At 36.1% G+C, this 18,949-nt stretch overlaps 2 protein-coding genes across 2 annotated transcripts; one reads left to right on the top strand and one right to left on the bottom strand.

The window, feature by feature from the left end:
• The first annotated feature begins 11,646 nt into the window (after positions 1-11,646).
• BO85DRAFT_410983 (uncharacterized protein) lies at positions 11,647-14,536 on the top strand. Its single transcript, XM_025657506.1, has 5 exons — positions 11,647-11,850; positions 11,911-12,509; positions 12,574-13,496; positions 13,557-14,024; positions 14,074-14,536. Exons 1-5 carry the CDS (start codon positions 11,673-11,675, stop codon positions 14,330-14,332), a joined length of 2,427 nt encoding a protein of 808 aa, XP_025521157.1. The 5' UTR covers positions 11,647-11,672; the 3' UTR covers positions 14,333-14,536.
• Positions 14,537-16,126: 1,590 nt separating this feature from the next.
• On the bottom strand, positions 16,127-17,479 carry BO85DRAFT_495037 (cysteine-rich secreted protein). The gene is made up of 2 exons (XM_025663899.1): positions 16,843-17,479; positions 16,127-16,757 (listed from the first exon to the last, which is right to left on the bottom strand). The coding sequence occupies exons 1-2, from the start codon at positions 17,342-17,344 to the stop codon at positions 16,237-16,239; spliced, it is 1,023 nt and encodes a 340-aa protein (XP_025521156.1). The 5' UTR covers positions 17,345-17,479; the 3' UTR covers positions 16,127-16,236.
• Positions 17,480-18,949: the final 1,470 nt, after the last annotated feature.

Raw genomic sequence — 18,949 nt, 5'->3', positions numbered from 1 at the left:
AAAACCCTAATATAAAAATTATAAGAAGACCATTTATTATAATATATATATTTTTTTATTATCTGCTAGCTCATATAAATTTAATTATATTAATATTATATTATTTTTTAAATTTTTATTTTATTTTTATAATAATATTATTTTTACAGCCTGTAGGCTAGATTATAATCTTTATTTTTTTATAATTAGTTACAAGTATATACATAGACTATTATATATTAATATTATAGAAAAAGATATTTCTTAAAGATATATAACTCTAATATAATAAATATTATTAAAATATTTGTGATAGAATAACCTAGCTATCGGGGCCTTGGGCATCGGAATGATGTATTACAATGGTTATGAGAGTTGTGAGGTCATTGATAGAGGTTCTACACCTCCCCGATACCTATAAGATGCTGATTCCTTTGTAATGAGCTACTGATCTCTCAAGGATCAGTCTATCTCATGGATATAGGCTATCTTTGTTGATTATTAGACTAATCTATTATATTTTATAGCAGATTTCTTACCTAGTTAACAGGCTTTCTATTCTAACAAGTAGATCTTATCATATTCTGATTCTTCTCATTTCAACTATCTAAGGAAGATGCCACCCCTTAAAGATAATAAAAAAAAGAAAAATATCTAGTAATTATATTAATCTTAAATTATTATTAAATACAATTCCTACTACTGAAGAAATCTAATAATTAAAAGAACATGTCTATTAATTGGAACAGGCTGTTAATCTATAAAAAAAAATAGCTTATCTCTAGAAATATAGTTTCCTGGACAAAATATCCTCTAGATACTATTAATTCTCTTTTAAATCTAAAAGAGATAAGGAAGAGATTAAGTTTAAAAATATTCTTTATTTTATTTTAAACTTCAACCTCCAGAAACACTAAGAATGGATTATTAATCTAGAATATATATTTTAGAAAATTCCTAAGTATTCATTAGAGAAATACAAGATTCTTATTATTATTAGCTATATGGATCCGGTATATAGACAGAGATAGTATTATCTTATTAATAATAAAAGCCCGGAAGTAAGACAATCCCTTAAGAAATTATAGTCTTAGTTTAAGAATTAGACTTTTACCTTAATTCAGAATATTATTATTCTCTAATCAGATATTATAGCTTAACTTAAACAGGCTTACCAGTAATACAGTCAAGATCTAAGAAAGTTTTATATTTATTTTAATATCTTAAAATAATATTTTCTTTATTAAGCTAAGAAGAAAAGAGCTCTATCCTACTTTACTAAGTTATTGTCTAATCTTAATTATTATATATAAAAATATATTCTCTATCTACCAGAGGAACAGGATAAAATAGTAGTTATTACTATCTATTACTATAAATTATAGAGTAATAGAGGAAAATATAAATAAAATAATAATTAATCCAATAATTATAAATTATATAAGTACTTCCAAAGCCACTCTAATTAATTAATTAAAGAAGATATATTAAATCATAAAGAGAATCCTATAGGAAAGGATAATAATTAATTATAATACTTTATATATAATAATATCCAGTATCTTATAAATCAATATTTTACTAAAGAGAGAAAGATTTAATCTACTAGAATCTATTAATATTTATCAGATTCCAAGAAAAAAGTAGAGAAGTTAAAATAAATCTTATAATTTTAACTTCTTTATCTAAAGTAAGAATTATTTATTATTTCCATATTTTTATTCATATTTAAAATAGTCTTAAAACCTTTGCGGATCTAGATAGTTATATAAAAATAGATATTATCAGTTATTAATTTATTAAGATTTATAATCTCTAATATACTCCAGTCACTGTATCTAAAATTAAAATTATTAATTAAGTTACTATTTCTATCTATAGAATATGGAAAGTTCTTATTATTATTACTAATTTATAAAAGAGTATCTGTATCTTTAAATAATATTATATAAAAATTAATCAAGATCCCTGTCTACACAGTAATCTGATTCTGTTATTAATAATTATACTTCAAGACTTCTATATTAATTTATCAGTATAGAATCAATAATAATAGTTTATTATATTATTTATCTTTTTTCTTTTTACTACCTAATTTAATAGAGTAATCTGAAACTTTATAAGAGTATATATTATTATTAAACTTCCTGAAGATATTTAACTTCCAGAGAAAAGACCTTATAATTTATTTTTAAATCTAAAAGTAATTCTAATTAAACTTCAGGAGTTTTAAAATATATTTTTTATAAATTTTTTCTAATAACTTTTTTCTCATGGCCCTGTAGACTATGCTATTAATATTAATTTTAATAAGATATTTTCTTATAAATCTATATATTTCTTATTAGAGGCTAAACTCAAGATCTTATAAGAATATATCAAAGAAAACCTGAAACTAGATTAAATCTAATCTTCTAAGAATCCTGCAGGGGCCTCTATTCTCTTTATATTAAAAAAAAATAATAATTTATATCTTTATATAGACTACAGAGATTTTAATAAGATTTCAGTAAAAAATCATTATTCTTTATCTCTTATTTCAGAGATTCTTGACAGAATCTCAGATAATAAATATTTCTTAACAATTAATATCAAGAATATCTACTATTAAATCTGTATTAAAGAAAATAATAAATAAAAAATAGTATTCTATATCTAATACAGCTATTTTAAATATATTATTATATTATTCAGACTAATTAATACTTCTGTAATCTTTTAAAATTATATATATATAGTATTTCATGGATTTCTTAATAACTTTTATATAGTATATCTTAATAATATCTTTATCTTTTTATCAGATAAAAAATCTTATATAAAGTATATTTACCAAATACTAGAAAGACTCTGAGAAGTCTAACTTTATATAAAATTATTTAAGTATTTATTTTACTAATCTCAAGTTAAATTCTTAGAATATATTATTAATATTACTAGAGTATTTATAGATTTCTAACAGATAAATAATATCATTTCATGGTTAATCTTTAAAAGTTATTATAATATCCAGATCTTTCTAGAATTCTATAACTTCTACTATTAATTTATCTAGAACTATTTTTAAATCATTTTATTACTTATCTCCTTACTTTATAGAGCAGTTAATAGTTAAAAATCTGGGAAAATCTGCTTAAACCTATATAAATAACTTATTTTTTATTATCTAATTACTGTTTTTCAGTAAATATCTTTATTAATATACTTCAATCCTACAAAATCCTAGTATCTAGAAATTAATATATTAAAAGAAAAAATAAGCAGCATCTTATCCTAATTTAATAATAAGAATATATTTTATTTAATTATCTTCTAGTCTTATAAATTCTCTAGTACTAAGCTAAATTATAATACTCTAGATTAAGAGTTATTTACTATTATTTACTTTTTTAAATAATAATAATAATATCTTAAAAGTACTCTCCAAACCATTAAAATCCTATCTAACCATTTAAATTTATAATTTTTCATATATTAAACTAGAGTTAACAGAAGATAAGCCTGATAGCTTATAAATTTAATCTCTTATAATTTTATTATTAAATATAAAATAGAAAAATTAAATCCAATAGATAGACTCTCTAGAATATTTTTAAAATCTCAGATAAAATCTATTCTATAAGAAGAATTATTAATCCTGATCTAAGAGCAGTTCATGGATATATTATTTCTGATAATAAAAGACTTAGTTAAAGAAAAATCTTAGTTTAAATCTTAAGATATATAAGATTATCCTGGATTTAATATCTGTATTATATTAAGCTTAAAGAATTCTAATAATCAAGCTAGTATAAAGACAACTAATTAAATTATTTAAAAAAACTTATTTTAAAAAAGATTCATTTCTTAATCTATAGTATTATAAATATATATTATAAAAGTTCTGTACTCAGATACATATAATTCTGAATTTTAAAAGATAATCTTATATTTACAGAATAAAAATCTAGAGATATAATAATAAAAAGCTGTTATTTAATAAAGATAATCAGGTTAAAAGTATTAGACAGTAAAAACTACAGATTATTTATATTTTAAAGATTATTATTATATCTTCTCCTCTAAGGCATTATATCAGATACTTATTTATTTATATTATAATAATTTATTAGCAGGATACTTCAGAAAAATAAGAATAGAAATATTATTATACAGGAAATTCCACTGGAATAGATTATACTATAATATAGTTAAATATATTTAAACTTATTTAATATATCAAGATAATACTATTTTAAAATATTAATTATATAGTACTCTTAAATCTTTACTAATTTTATCTTATTTTTTTAATAAATTAGTAATAGATTTTATTACAGGACTATCTCTAATTATTTAATATAATAAAACTATTAATGCTATTCTTATTATTATTAATTAATTTTTAAAATACTATCTTTTCTTTATTATTTTATTAATAATAAATACCCCAGACCTTGCGGAACTATTTTATAAATAAATAAAACTAGTCTTTAAATTATTATCAGATATTATATCTAATCAAGGATTAATTTTTATAAGTAAATTCTAGTTAAATCTAATATATAACAGCTATATAATCTTGAAGCTATTAACTATATTTTATTCTTAAATTAATAGCTAAACAGAACAAATAAACTAAATCTTTAAATTTTATCTTTAATACTACTCTAGCTAGTTTAATTTTAACTGGCTAGTAATATTACTAATTACTTAATTTATTTATAATAATATAAATAATATAACCACGGGCATATTTTTTTATTATATTTTATATAATTATTCTCCAGATTTTCATATCAGGATTAAGAATAATCTTTAACAGTAAAAAATCCCAGCCATATAGAATAAGATTGAAAGACTTAAAAAAATAAGGGAACAGTTACAGAAGACATAGTAAATAATTATAAAAAGATAAAAAAATACTATAATAAATATAGAAAGCTATTCTTATTTAAAAAAAGAAATCTAGTTAAGCTATTAATCTAGAATTTATAATTTAAAAAATCAAGAAAGTTAGTCCTAAAGTTCATAGAATCTTTTCAGATTCTTAAATATATTAGATTCCAAGCATACCACTTATATTTACTTAAGAAATATAAATAAATCTATAATATATTCTATATTTCTCTACTAGAATTATAGAATATTAATTAAAAATATAAGAAACTACTCCTGATACCTAATTTAAATAATAAGAATAAATAGAAAATTAAAAAAATTAAAGATTACTAATAATATAACAGCCAAGACTATTATCTAATTAAATAAAAAGAATAGCTAAATAAATATAACTAGTAGATTCTTAGTAAAAATATAGTAAATATATAAAAAAATATTAAAAAATATCAGAAAATACATCAGAAACTATAATAATTAAAGAAAATCCAATAAAATACTACTAGATAATCTACAGAATCATATCCAGCTGTTGATGATAAACTAGTCAGATAATCTTTTATTAATATATTAATAAATATATTTTAAATATTATTATAAGATAACAGACTGTATCTATATATATTAATAATTATAATTTACTGTTATTCAGTACTAATTCAGTTATAATTTAAAGATAAATTATCTTTATAACTTTTCTAAAGCTACTAGAAACTCTTCAAATATCTACTTAAGAATATTATTTAATCTATTATTATTAAACTGCAGACCAACCGCGGCCGAAATATTAGTATAAAATAATTATTTTATTAAAGTCTATAAAATAAAGCTAGAATCACCGGATATAAGATATAGTTTCTTAATATTAACTCTTATAATCTTGTAATATCTAGCTAGAAATACTTTATAATTAATAATATAATACTAGTAAAATATTAGTATAATAATTAATAATTAAACTATCTTTTATATACTAATTTCTGGACAACTGAAAGACTATAATAATAGTTATAAATTATTATTATCTAAATAAAAATCTTATCCAGATATATAACATAGTTATTAACAGTATAAATAATATATTTATTAAAATTGATAAAGATATTATTCTTTTTATTCTCTGGAATATAAAAGAAATAAATATAGTACTAGTCTAGAAACTTAATTAATTTAATAGTATTTTCTAAGGCTCCTACAGGAGTCTAATCATATTAATCTAGAAATATTAAAGAGAATCTATAAATCTATATTACTTTACAGCTGCTATACTGGCTATAATATTAATAATATAAAATAAACTCTTTTCTTTTAAGAATACAGTTAATCTTAAAAGCTTTCTATATTTCTATTTTATCAGGTTTGAAATTCTTTACTAAAATATAAAAATAATATATATATTATAGTTATTATAGTTTAATTATTATAGTATAGATAGAATATAATTAGTTAACTGCAGCTCTATAATAATAATAATATACTTTGTTAATTATATCAAGAAATCTAATATAGAATATATAATTCAGAGATAAATAAAATAAGAAATAAGTATAAAATAGTACTTGATCACTAAATGATTAATATATAATAATAGAAATAATAAAGAATTAATAAAAAGACTATAAAAAATAAATAAAATAATACTAAACTACCAAAGAAACAACGACCCCGGGATAAAAAAAGAGAAGAAAAAGAAGTAATATAAAAAGATTTTTTATTTATATTTCTCCTCTACTAATCCATCCATGTAAATATAATTAAACATTCTTAAAACTATACAGAAATAGTATATAACCTTATCTCTACAGTATTCCCCGCGGATTTCCTGCTTTCTGTTATTAGATTTATATTATTCTAAATCAGAAATATATAAGGCTATTTCTAATACTTAAGCCAGATAGCTCGTCCCAGCGAAGAAGAGTATTATTTATAATAAAATAATCTAGCTATTAAGATCTTGGATATTAGAATAATATATTATAATGATTATAAGAGTTATGAAATTATTAATAGAGGTTCTATATCTTCCCGACACCTATAAGATGCTGATTTCTTTATAATAAGCTACTGATCTCTCAAGGATCAGTCTATCTCGTGGATATAGGCTACCTTTGTTGATTATTAGACCAATCTATTACATTTCATGGCGGATTCCTTACCTAGTCAACAGGCTTTCTACCCTGACAAGTAGATCCTATCACAATAATAAATATCTTTGATTTAATCTTTCCAGTGGGTTAGGATTCTTAGGATTTATAGATATATTAATATATTAATTTATATAATATTTATTAGAGTAATACTTATAAATATAATACTTATTATTATAATATTTATTTTTATAATAATTAATAGATTTAATTAGGTTTAGTATCCATGGAAAAGCATATTAATCTGATTTTAAATTTTTATTATATATATTAACCTGATTAAATTTCTGTTATATATTTTAACTGAATTTAGAAATATATATTATTATTTTTAAATACTTATAACTCCATAGAATAATTAAATAAAAAAAATAAAAGTTATATTACTGTATTCCTCGTAGAAAGCCCTATTAAATAAGACTATTTAAAAACTTATCAGACATCATTTGACCGTTGTCCCGTTGTGACGATTTCCCTACCAGATTATCTTATCTTCGGTTGAGCTCCCGGCAGAAACAAGATGTTTTTAAATACTTCTTGTGTATCTTTCAATAGACAAAAATATTAACCTGATTTGAATTTCTATTATATATCTTACTCTGATTAAATTTCCGTTACATACACTAACTAAATTTAGAAATAAATAAATATTATTATATTTAAATACTTATAACTCCATATAACAATTGATTAAGTGAATAGAGATTATATTATTATATTCTGCGTGTAAAGTACTATTGAATAATATTAGTTTTGAACTTATCAGACATTATTTGACGGTTGTCCTGTTGTAATGATTTCCCTACTAGAGTTTTAAATAATTATTCAGCTCCGAGTCCTTCTTCCAAATTTGGTCAGGATATGTAGATAGTAGCTAGTAGGCGTATTAGAGCAGCTAATGTAATCAATATACTCCATTTTGTACAGCCTTGTTGGGGCTCTCGGATGAGGCCGACTCTATCTCGGAAGGTGACCTACCCGATGTGGCTACGAATACTGCCAAAGCTGGCTACCCGGCACTATTTGTAAACAGGCACATCCGAGTCCCATGTTTTGCATCGGAGCTGGACAGTCAAACCAGGTTTTGTTGGTAATGGCCCTCCGAATAGTCAGTGTCACGATCCCGCCTGGTGCACTTCAGGCATGAGCGTCCGGCTATCTTATTTCATAGACTATCCGGTAAAAGACTAGAACTCTGAGTCTGTTGCGCATCACTTATAAGCTTTAATTCGCTATCTTTCATTGGCCATGTGACAGGTCATCACAGTCGGTTTCTTGTGTACCCGCATATCTTGGTTGAGTTTATCACATGCTTACAAAAGTTTACATTGCTCTCAGGGTGAGACAGAGGGGGAGTCAAGAGAGGAAACTACTCTCCAACTGGCTCAAAAGTTCCGTACTTTGCAGATCACACCCATTCTGCACCTTTGCCAATGTACAACGAGGGAATAACAGAGACTGTCTTTGGGAAAAGGCGTGTTGACATGTGACTAGCTAGCTATGTAATGTAGAATAACATGCTGAGGTTATACTAGCCATAGGCTTGCTCTGTTGTATCTTGAGCAAATTGCTGTAGTGGATGAGGAACATCATCCTTACAAGCTGGGGATTGCACTTATGTTGCCTCATCAGCTGCTACCTAATATCATGGGACTATAGTACGAACCTGTATACTAACTGCGGTATTAACAAGGGCTGGACTGCGCTCAATAATATTGGCTACTACCCCACGCGGCCCTTTGCTGCAAGGAAAGTAGCTCGTGTGGAGGTTAGTTACATATCAACGGAAGAGGATGTCATCAGGGTTTATGACAAATAGCCAATGTCGAATAACCCCAGGCCTTCAAGATAATCCCCATAGCTGTCTACTTAGCTTCTTAAGAAGGGTATATTCCATGTCTGCTACGGCAGAATATCAACTAAGACCGAAATGTTTCTCCATCACTCCGTACTCGGGAGTAATATTTCCTAAAAGAGCATCGTATCGCATTCCTGCTTGGTCTAAAGCGGCCTTTTGCGGGTGACGATTTCACAACTATGTACAAATCCGTACCTCATTGGCTCCTACGCACTGTTAGCATGATCCGCTAAGCTTATAGCTCAGAGATCGGCCCACACGACTCGAAGGTGGCGGAGATGCATGGCGGGCCTGTCTTGTTCCCCTTTTGTTAGAAAACTCCCTTCATACTCCATATACTAGGCTCTTGATAAATTGTAAATATCCTTTGACTCCTCTCCGGACTTCTCAAAACAATGTACACAAGAAGCCATTGATTCCAATATCATTATTTTACACCAAGCTCCCGTCCAGACAACTGCTGCACATGCAGATATAGCTGCAATTGACGACCGTTGATAGAGCTCGCTGATCATCCTTGACCTGACAAATACGAGCGTGGCAAATGTACCTTTACAAACAAGGATGTAAGCACTAATTTCTTATTGCCATATTGTTTCATTTTTGGTTTTACCGCTAACGTTAAGCACTTTTCCTAGAATCGCAGTTGTTCTCCGCACTATTTGGTGGGGTACTTACATCTAACTTGGTTTGCTCAGCGCAGGCCTACACGTGCCGAACGTGCAGATAGCTGTTCCTCCTACCATCGCAAGACTGCTGAGCCTCTCGACTTATTGCTCATACCACAGGCACAATGGAACTCTACAGGCTTTTTCACATTCATAGAGTCATTTTCATGGCCAAGGCCGCCAGTGCGGCTGTGAGCGACCGCCAGTACCAATTGATATACCCTCCGAGTGGTAAGTGGACCCGCCCACACGGGTTTAATGGGTTAAAATCGTGGCAAGAAAAACATACATTTATCCTGGGGAAGATTTGGTATATGGCAGGGCTGTGCGTCCCGCTGCAATCTCTGGTCGAAGTATGGTTTGATCATCGATGTCGCATAGGTCATGTGTGTGGAATATTAGTGAGGGATAGTGTAAATACATTTCTACACGATCTCATTATATTCATAGGAGCTATATAGTTAGGCTGATAGAAATCACTTCTGGTTCTGTCTCACTGAATATAGCGTCAATTGCTCTATTCTATGTGACAACTGAACCGCCGCCATTGACTAATGGCTCTGGCATACCGCAAACCGTGTTTACGAGATGTCGCTATCAAAGGCTAGCTTCCATCCGATCGCTGGCTGGTCGGAAGGACAGAAATGGTAGTTGATTCGAGCACCAAAAGTGGGATAACTGTAGGAGAAGAGATAGCTCTGTAGTGATCATAGAGGTTAGAGGGAATGACCAGCAGGATGAGTTAATTGGGAAGGGAGTCAGGAAAGATGCACATGATCTAATAACATTATAGCTGTATACTATTGGTCAACATTAATAAAGGCCCAGTTATTATGTGTACTACCTCTTTCAATTGGCGATGTTATATTTTAGAACCATTTTTTGTCAAGTTCCTTCAGTTTGATTTCTCATGTCTCATTTTGCTTTTCGTCTTTTTCTTTTTTTCTTTTTTCTTCCTCAGTAGCTAAGCGGAGGCTGGAAACCAGTGTTCAGTTGTTACGGACCGCTGCTAGTCGACCTACTAGTGAGGCGGACCATTTCCTGGTCTTTTCAGCTGAACAACTTTTGCCTAATATGGTTTAAGTCATACATGAAAGTGGCTCCTCCACTCCTTTCCGTATTCCCGAGCAGATACAAACGCAAATCGTAGCTGTGTTGGCCACAGTACCCACCCTCCGGCTGAAATTGCAGATCATTGTCTTGTAGGCTATTATAGCCAAGATATCACAGTCACACTGCAACTAAAATAACAGTCACCAAATCACGTCCTACCTCAATAAGCAGTTCATCAATCACACTAGAGTCCCAAGGTGGCATAAACATAGACCGGACGACTCTTCCCTGCGACATCATTCGTGGAATTAGATACCGAGCAAAGGAAATGACTCCTTATCGGGCGGTATAGGTGTGTTCTGAGTGGAAAACACCAGTCGGATTATCCCAAGACTAGGGTGCGGCTGAATCTTGGAGTAACATATTCGTTTTCAGTGCAGATGCATTGGTTGAGTTCATTGGGTCAAAACAGGCAACACAGAAGAGTACATCCAGCTTGTCATGCCGAGTAATAAAAGGGAGATTTTGATAATATTTTTAAGATGTAAAATTCAATATATCTACAATTACATAGCGTATCTGCACTAAGGGAAGGTATAGGTCCTCGACCTATCTGCCATGCCCCATGAAGAAAGTGCTCATCTCATCATGGGTCCCGAATCAAGCATTAGACCGTAACCTATTGGAAAGCGTCATTCACTACTAAAGCCATATATATACTCCACTGATCTGCAACTGAACTTGTTATCTGACCAGGATCGGGGCACGTAGTAGTTGGCGAATCAGGATCTATTCCAAAGTGCTTCTTCTACATCTGCAGGTGCATCAAGGTAGCTCTGGGGAGTATCACAATCACATCACATAGACAGACCCGGAGCGCAACACAGCCCGATCGATAGCTCGTCACCGTCCACACCCATTTTTGGACCTTACTTGCTTGGACTAAGAATACCATGTCGACGCCGATAGACCTATTACAGAAATCAATTTAGGGAAGACGAGCATGGTAATCGAAAATATATAAACAGGACGAAGTCCCCCTCTTCCATCCTCCAAAGTAACGCTCGACCTCGGATATCCTTGTTCACTATGAAGTTTTTTGCCACTGCTCTAGGTCTTCTGGGCCTTGTCCCATTGGCAGTTGAGGCTTCAACAACATCGCGCACTCTCACCCCCGCGCATCCTCCTGGCCACAATGCTAGTGACCCAACTCATTTGTCTCCAGCAGTCACGCAAAATCTCCACTTCCGCGAGAATGGGAAAACTGGTAGGACTTTTATATCTTATTGATAGGGTGAATACTTTTACTGACTGAATCGTCATTCAGAAAACGACACATCCTCCTTTGGCCATATGGTCTCGAACTTTAATCACCCCACAGTCGTTCTAGACCATTCCTTGCACATTTCTAGTGTCACCTGTTCCCCAGGTGAAATGAACATCTGCTTCGAGTCTGAGGATGCCGAGCGTCAGGCCAGTGAAGAGTGGAAGCTAAGCCAGTCGCCCCTTATCCTGGCGACCTACCACTCTGGCTGCGGTGACTACTCGAGTGGTGCACGAAGCTATTGGAACGTGTCCTCGATTACCTTCCAATCGGGGCAGCGATGCGCGCGTGCCAGTGTGACTGAGGTGCCGCTGGAGGAGGCGGCTAAGGACTTCGACCTGGCATTCGGCCATTACCAAACCGCAAATAATGGAGCAGTAACTCGTCGCAGCACAGGAGATACGATGATCGCCTCAAGCAGCACTGAAGACATTTCCGATGACCCGGAAGCGCTTTCTGACTTCTTTGGCATCGAGATCACAGAGGACTACACCGAAGTGCCGGAAGCCGAGCCTCTCCAATACAACGGCTCTGCAACGATTGCAAGGAGGCAAGTACTTCATCGAAGATGGGTCATAGGTTGGTTTAAGGAGAAAGTTACGGTATGCGTCTCCTCTCAATCACTTATCGTCAGAGATCTTAGGAATAGAGGCTAATGAATACCAGCAAGTGAAAGAAGCCGTTGTGGAAGGATATCATAAATATGTTGAGCCGGTCGTCAAAAAGGTTGTCGATTTTGGCGAGAAGATTGGGAACTTGATCCAGGATGCTCTGGGTTACGAATGGAGTCTTGCAGCATCGGTCAGTCAGAACTGGAATATTGGTGGGAAGGGTACTCAGAAGGTTCCCACCACGTCTGGTCTGTTTGGCGAAGGCGAGGGCCTAGTAATTGCGGCTAGTGGGGTCTTCCCAGGTGAGCTGAGCTGCGAGAACTGCTACGCCAAGGGTGATGTGTCCGTCTCTGGTCACATTGGATGGAGCATCAGTGATGGCCTCAAGACAGGCTATCTCAAAGCCGGCGGGTCATGGGACTCCCAATTGGCGCTGGCTATGAAGCTGCAGGGCCAGAAGAAGATTGAGGGATACAAGAAGCAGCTGCTGTCCAAGAATCTGGTCAACTTTGAGATCCCTGGCGTCATCAGTATCGGGCCTGAAGTATCGCTCAGTGCCGTCATCGATATCTACTTCCAAGCCCAGGCAAACGTCCTCATCGGAGCCCGCTTTGAGGTCTCCTCGGGTGAGGCATACTTGGACCTAGTCAGCACGGCGAACAATAAGCTCAGCGGGTTCAACACCAAGTTTACGCCCATTTCCAAGTTCGACGGGGCCGAGGCGACGGTGACTCTCGACTTTGGCCTGCCGCTTGGCCTGGAGTTCGGCATAGATTTGCTCAATGGCAAATGGAAACGTACCGCCGGCATCTTCGACCAGCCTTCATTCCAGGTCGTTGGCAAAGCCCCATCGTCGGATTGCAGTGGCATTGATGTCAACCTGGTAGTGCAGAACTACTTTTACCTTAGTGTGGGCGGTCTCTATGACTATTCCATCGACCTGCGCGAACTGTGGAGCAAGCCTTTGGGATGTGTCGGGTAAGCTGACTATGCATAGTATTTGGGATAGCAGATTATAGGCTAACTCCATATCTTCAGGACTTCCCAATCCTCCAGCAAGGTGGCACAAAGATCTTTGGACAGCGAGAAGATCACCATCGAAGCCCGCCAGTCCAACACCACCCTCGAGGATCCTGGACAAGCTGTCAACGAAACCTTCGGCAACGGCGGCAGCTCATCACAGCCTCCGACATTGGTTCCTGTCGCGGTGAACGAGACCGCTGTCGAGCCTGTCACTGGTTTCTCCTACAAGCTGGTCTCGGATATTAACGAGACAGCCATCATGATCTCGGGCAAGGAAGATCGCATCTACCTCGCCCCGTATGGTGACCCAGATGCCAGTAGCGGCGCTCCTTTTGCCGTGGAGGCTGAGGCCTCCGAATCGGTGCTCATCGGCGACGTTTTTGGTGGATACTTCAACTACAACCCCACCGAGATGAAGCAAGCCGGAGTTAGCAACCTCCGCTCCTCCAGATTGACCAATATACCGGTCGGTTCTAAATTCATGTGAGTGATCCAATCCAAAATGTACTTATTTTGGTGCTAACAAACGTAGTGCTTTGGCCGAAGTCCCTACTGAAGAACTTGGCAAATCCTCAGGTATGTACGTGGGGGTGGATGAGGATAACTTCTACGCCCTCGTGGCGTGCAGTGTGATCGACATGGGGACTCGCGTATATGTGGCCAACGCCAGTACCAATGCGGTGGATAAGTTGAACAACAACGAACTCGCGGATACTGTGGTGGGTGGTAATGTCCGCGGGTGCCAATATGTATATCTGACATCTGGCACGAAGGGGTTGGTTGTGACTTGAGTATGTCTCAATCTCAAGAACCCACTTAGTACTTTTGTCTTCTGGATCTTTTATTGGATTCCATGTTCATAGTATCTTACCTTACGGTGATAATCGCAAGGTAGGGTTAACTCCAATGGAATATGTTTATAAACTGTCGGGCTATGCGTTAAGTAAACGAATATTCTTATCTGGCGATAGTGTCGCTGAAGTGAAGACCTTTATATATTTTGCATTGAAGACATCATCAGTACCCTCCGTAAACAGAAGTTAGCAACCATCCTCGCTGACATATATACCGGAGATCCTGAGTGGCCACATTCTAAATAATACTGTTTGCCATACTATACGGACAGGAAACTGTCAATGACAACTGGCTTTCTCTTCTCAATGGTCAAAGCCCTGATAGACGCATAACTCTATTCATAACACGACAACCCCACGGTTTCTGTTCACCAGACTAACCATACACCCTATTTTCAACTCAGTCCACCAGACCTTCAGCCCTGTGCACCTCCTCCCCACCTGGCACCTGAATATTACCACCAAAACTTCCAAACCCTTCTGTATCCGGTACCTCTATCTCCATCCTCACCAACACTGCAACCTCCAACTCCCCTTGGCCTGGTTCTGTGGCGGGATATGTTTCAAAATCTAGCACATGCCCCCCACGTTGTTCATCCTCTGCCAAGAAAGAAGGTGAATCCCCGGCACCCCAAAGCCGGCCATGTATTGGGGTGACCAGAAGCCGAAGAGTGTGCCTTTAATCGGCCCGAGCTTTATCAGATATTGTTTGACTGTTGTCCTGTTCTGAAGATTTCCCTACTAGAATGGAGTATGGCTACAAAAAGCTAAATATAATCTTCTACTCTGTTTTTCTTTGGTTGTGATAATGCCGGCTGGATGCTGGTTGTTTTGAACTTGAGGGATACTGTCTCATTCCAGCACAGTTGTGACCCCGTTAGATAGACACGGGTGCATCTCCTAGTCCCATTACTTCTGCTTATCTCAAGTCATGCCAGTTTTGTTGTCATGGCTAGCGAATTGCTCAGGCTTGAGGTGATGCTCCCCTTGTTGTCTTCCGCCGGTAGTGTGATCGCTGGGTCTGTCTCTTCCGAGTGATATATAATATATTTGTCAGTAAGTAAAGTATCTGATAAGGGCGTTTATCTGACGTTTGTGTGCGACGGAGTGGTGTTGGCAAAGAAATTATCAGGAATAGTCTGTAGAATTATGAAGTGTAAATGGCGCGTGCACTATTGTACGCGACTGTAGGAGGCTGTTTACATACTTAACTTCTGTTGTAAATGAATATTTATGCTATTTTAGCCTGGCTAAGCAGAGCGAGTATTAGACAAGCACTGCATTACGCAGGGATATGTGAGTCATGGAGAAAGCGTCATCCCTGAGTAGTAGACCTTCTGAATAGTAATAGAATAGTAATAATACTAAGCCATTTGTATTTACGTCATAAGCCAATAGCCGTGTTGACACAATCGCCCTTTACACACGTTGATACTCATTACGATAGCTTAATGAATTCACTATTCTCCCAACTGGTCAAGCCTTGGTAAGTTGAAAGGTTGAAATATATTACAATCTGTATGTTATTACGAGCAACAATATAATCAAAAAAGCTGTCTCTCAGCAACTGATCGTCTTTGTCAGTTCTGTTTTACGCTGCTGAAAATGATAAAATTGTCAATAAGCCATGAGTACAAGCGACTAAAATGAGAATTAGGGTATTCAGACCCTTGGTGTTCCCATCGCGTGTACATACTTATATTTCAGTTGCATATGAACGAAAAAACAGTACTTCACTAAAACTAAATACACATAATACCTATCTTGCCACCAGCCACAAGTTCGGTTGACCAATCACCTTGCATGAACTCTTACCAAAAGAGTGAGCCGAGGCGTCAATCTCAGGGGCTCCTGCAATCAACCGCGCCACCACAGCATTGGTCCTCATTATTCTTCCAGATACAGTTGTTCTCCTGCGCTTTCACATCACACGGCACCTCGGTGAACTCGAATGGAATACACGCCTGCTTATCATTCTGGTAGAAGGTCATGGCAGGCGTCTTGGACGGGCAAGCCGGACCCAAACCATAGTCAAACCCACCCAAGCAGTACTTTCCACAAGGCCACTTCGTAACAGAGAACTTGCCGGCCAGCGCAAAATTAGCCGTCTTGCCAACGTGTGCGCCATTCTTGGCGGAATTGAGCCAGCTATTCGCGTGCGCCCCGTTGGGCGGGTTACCGTGAATGTCCATGATGTACACCTGATCAGCCGGGTTGATGGCCTCTCCAGTCTTGCACTCCTCTTCTTTGCAGAGCTTGAAGCGTCCGGATTTCAGAGCAATGCTTTCGGGCGCAGCGCTGTAATAGCCACCACCGAAGCCGAGGAGGTTGCCGTTATCGCCTCTGAAGGTGTAGCATTTCCCTAGGTTTGTTAACACATTTTCTCCCCATTGAGTCCAGATGAGGAATTATCCTCCATTGGGCAGTGGGTGAGGGACAACACCTACCGGTCTCCAAACCTGAAGAGCACTTAACAGGAACACAGGTTCCATCATCGTCCTCTCTAGTCCCCTTGGGACAAACACATTCTCCGTTCTTCAGCATCTTTCCGTTCTCACACACCGGCTCCGCAGCTTGGCAGGTAGCACCGTCATAGGTCTGACCCTCCGGGCAGCATATATATCCCCTGTCTTTGGAGCCGGCGAGATCATGACCCTCAGCACAGCAATCGAAAGCCGTCTCAGGAGACCCGACGAGTCTCTGCCCAGGGAGACAGCAGCCAGCATACTTCTTGCTGTCGCTGAGGCTGAGCTTCTTGTTTTCTCCTTGGTTATCGCAGTCAATAGAGGTCTTAAAGCCATCCTCAACCCAGGTGATCGAGTTGCCCTGGATGGACGAAGTTCCTTGGATTTCCTTGACTGGGACATTGGTCGTGTATGTCTTTGCGGTGGCCAGGGAGGCAGTAGATAGAAAGATGGTAGTCACGAGGGAGAGTGAATAGGACTTCATCTTGAAAGATAGACTCGGGCGTTAGTTCGCCAAATAGATAAATGAGTGTGGTTGTTTGTTCTGATAATGATAGAATGTTGAGAGGAGACGGGTGTGTTCTGCCCCCCTTTTATATCCGTCGAAACAAGAAACTTCATCATCGGACACCCCAATCTCTTCCATCTGAACATCTTCCTTGTCCAATCGCATGAAGCCGGTTTCTGAACAGCCAGGCTCGGCGCCGCCACCTCTATCAGGCTCCACTTGAGATCCATGAGTTTCTTAACAAGGGCAAGCGAACTTCATTTTCCGAATTCCATGGCTGGCTGGAATAAGTTGAGTATCTGCAACCCGAGATATTCTTTTCTTTTGCGTTGTCATCTCCATGTGGGGATCGCGGAGATAGACGAAACCCAGCAAGCTGCGTGCTGCAGAAAAGTTCCGCACGGCCACGGGCCAATCAGGGCTGCCGAGCTAACATATTCATGCAAGACATCAGATTTGTCAGGCGGAAGAAGAAAATGATATGTCAAGAAGTAAACCCAGGTCTCAATTCAGGTTTCATGACAATTCTCTTGCATTGCCCTATCCAGAAGAGAACGAATTGTGAATTCAGTGGCACTGAAGCATATGTTTCACAAAATGGTAGAAATCAATGTCAATTGCTTTGTTGCTCCTTGTACAGAATACATTCCACATCAATTTCTGACAGTAGGAGCATGAATAGCACCCTGTTATTGAGTTTCATAGCAAGGCGAAAACATTGCTTTTCTCGTCTACATATAACAAACTACCAATTGCAGCACTCGTCTAGGGTCACAACAGCACGAGCATCGTAGCTGCCAGTACCCACGACAGCTATTACTGAGTTTCGTAGGCTAGAAGAACTATGCACTACTCGCATATACGCGCGAAGTTTTTCTGGCGCAACCCGGACAAGATATTGGCCGGGCAACCTGCAAATGTGGAGCGATCATTTAGGCGATGCAGGGTCATGGGGTCTCAGCTCAGCTGCGCCCATGGGTAACGTGGATATGATTATGCTTCTTGAGAGGGCCGGTGGAGAACTGGCTCGCCTCCGATGGACCCACCGCGGCTGAACTACAGTACTATGGAGTATTTCTACGGAGTATTTATTCATGACTATATCCACCTCTATCTACTACCTGCATCGTGCATGTATATAATCTACCCATAATCCCCAATCCCCACATAGATCCCACCTACCTGCGACCGAAAAATGAGGCACAAATAGTAGTGGCCCATTCCACTATCCCACCAGACGATCATCTAGATAGCTTACGTGTCTCAGAAAAGAATAATGGAGCACAGTGCCCATAATAGTAATTTGAAAAGCCAGAAGATTGATTAGGCTGAAGCAAGAGAATGAATGCCTAATACCCAAACCGCAATCGAGACCATGTGACTACGTCTCCCTGTTGGCAGGCTTTCAGTTACCTGCAATCGTTTCATCTTTGTTTCTGTTAATTCATATGCTCTTTACTGGAGGGCCTGTTGCCGCCCAAGCCCTCACTTCATCGTTCACCTGCTTCAATAACCGGAAAATTCATTTGACATGTCAAGGCTACTCTCCGCATTCCATGGGCGTCGATGGATAACGTAATT

Source organism: Aspergillus piperis, assembly GCF_003184755.1.
Source record: "Aspergillus piperis CBS 112811 unplaced genomic scaffold BO85scaffold_1, whole genome shotgun sequence".
In the NCBI taxonomy this organism is placed as follows: domain Eukaryota; kingdom Fungi; phylum Ascomycota; class Eurotiomycetes; order Eurotiales; family Aspergillaceae; genus Aspergillus; species Aspergillus piperis.
This window is presented reverse-complemented; position numbering and strand designations above follow the sequence as displayed.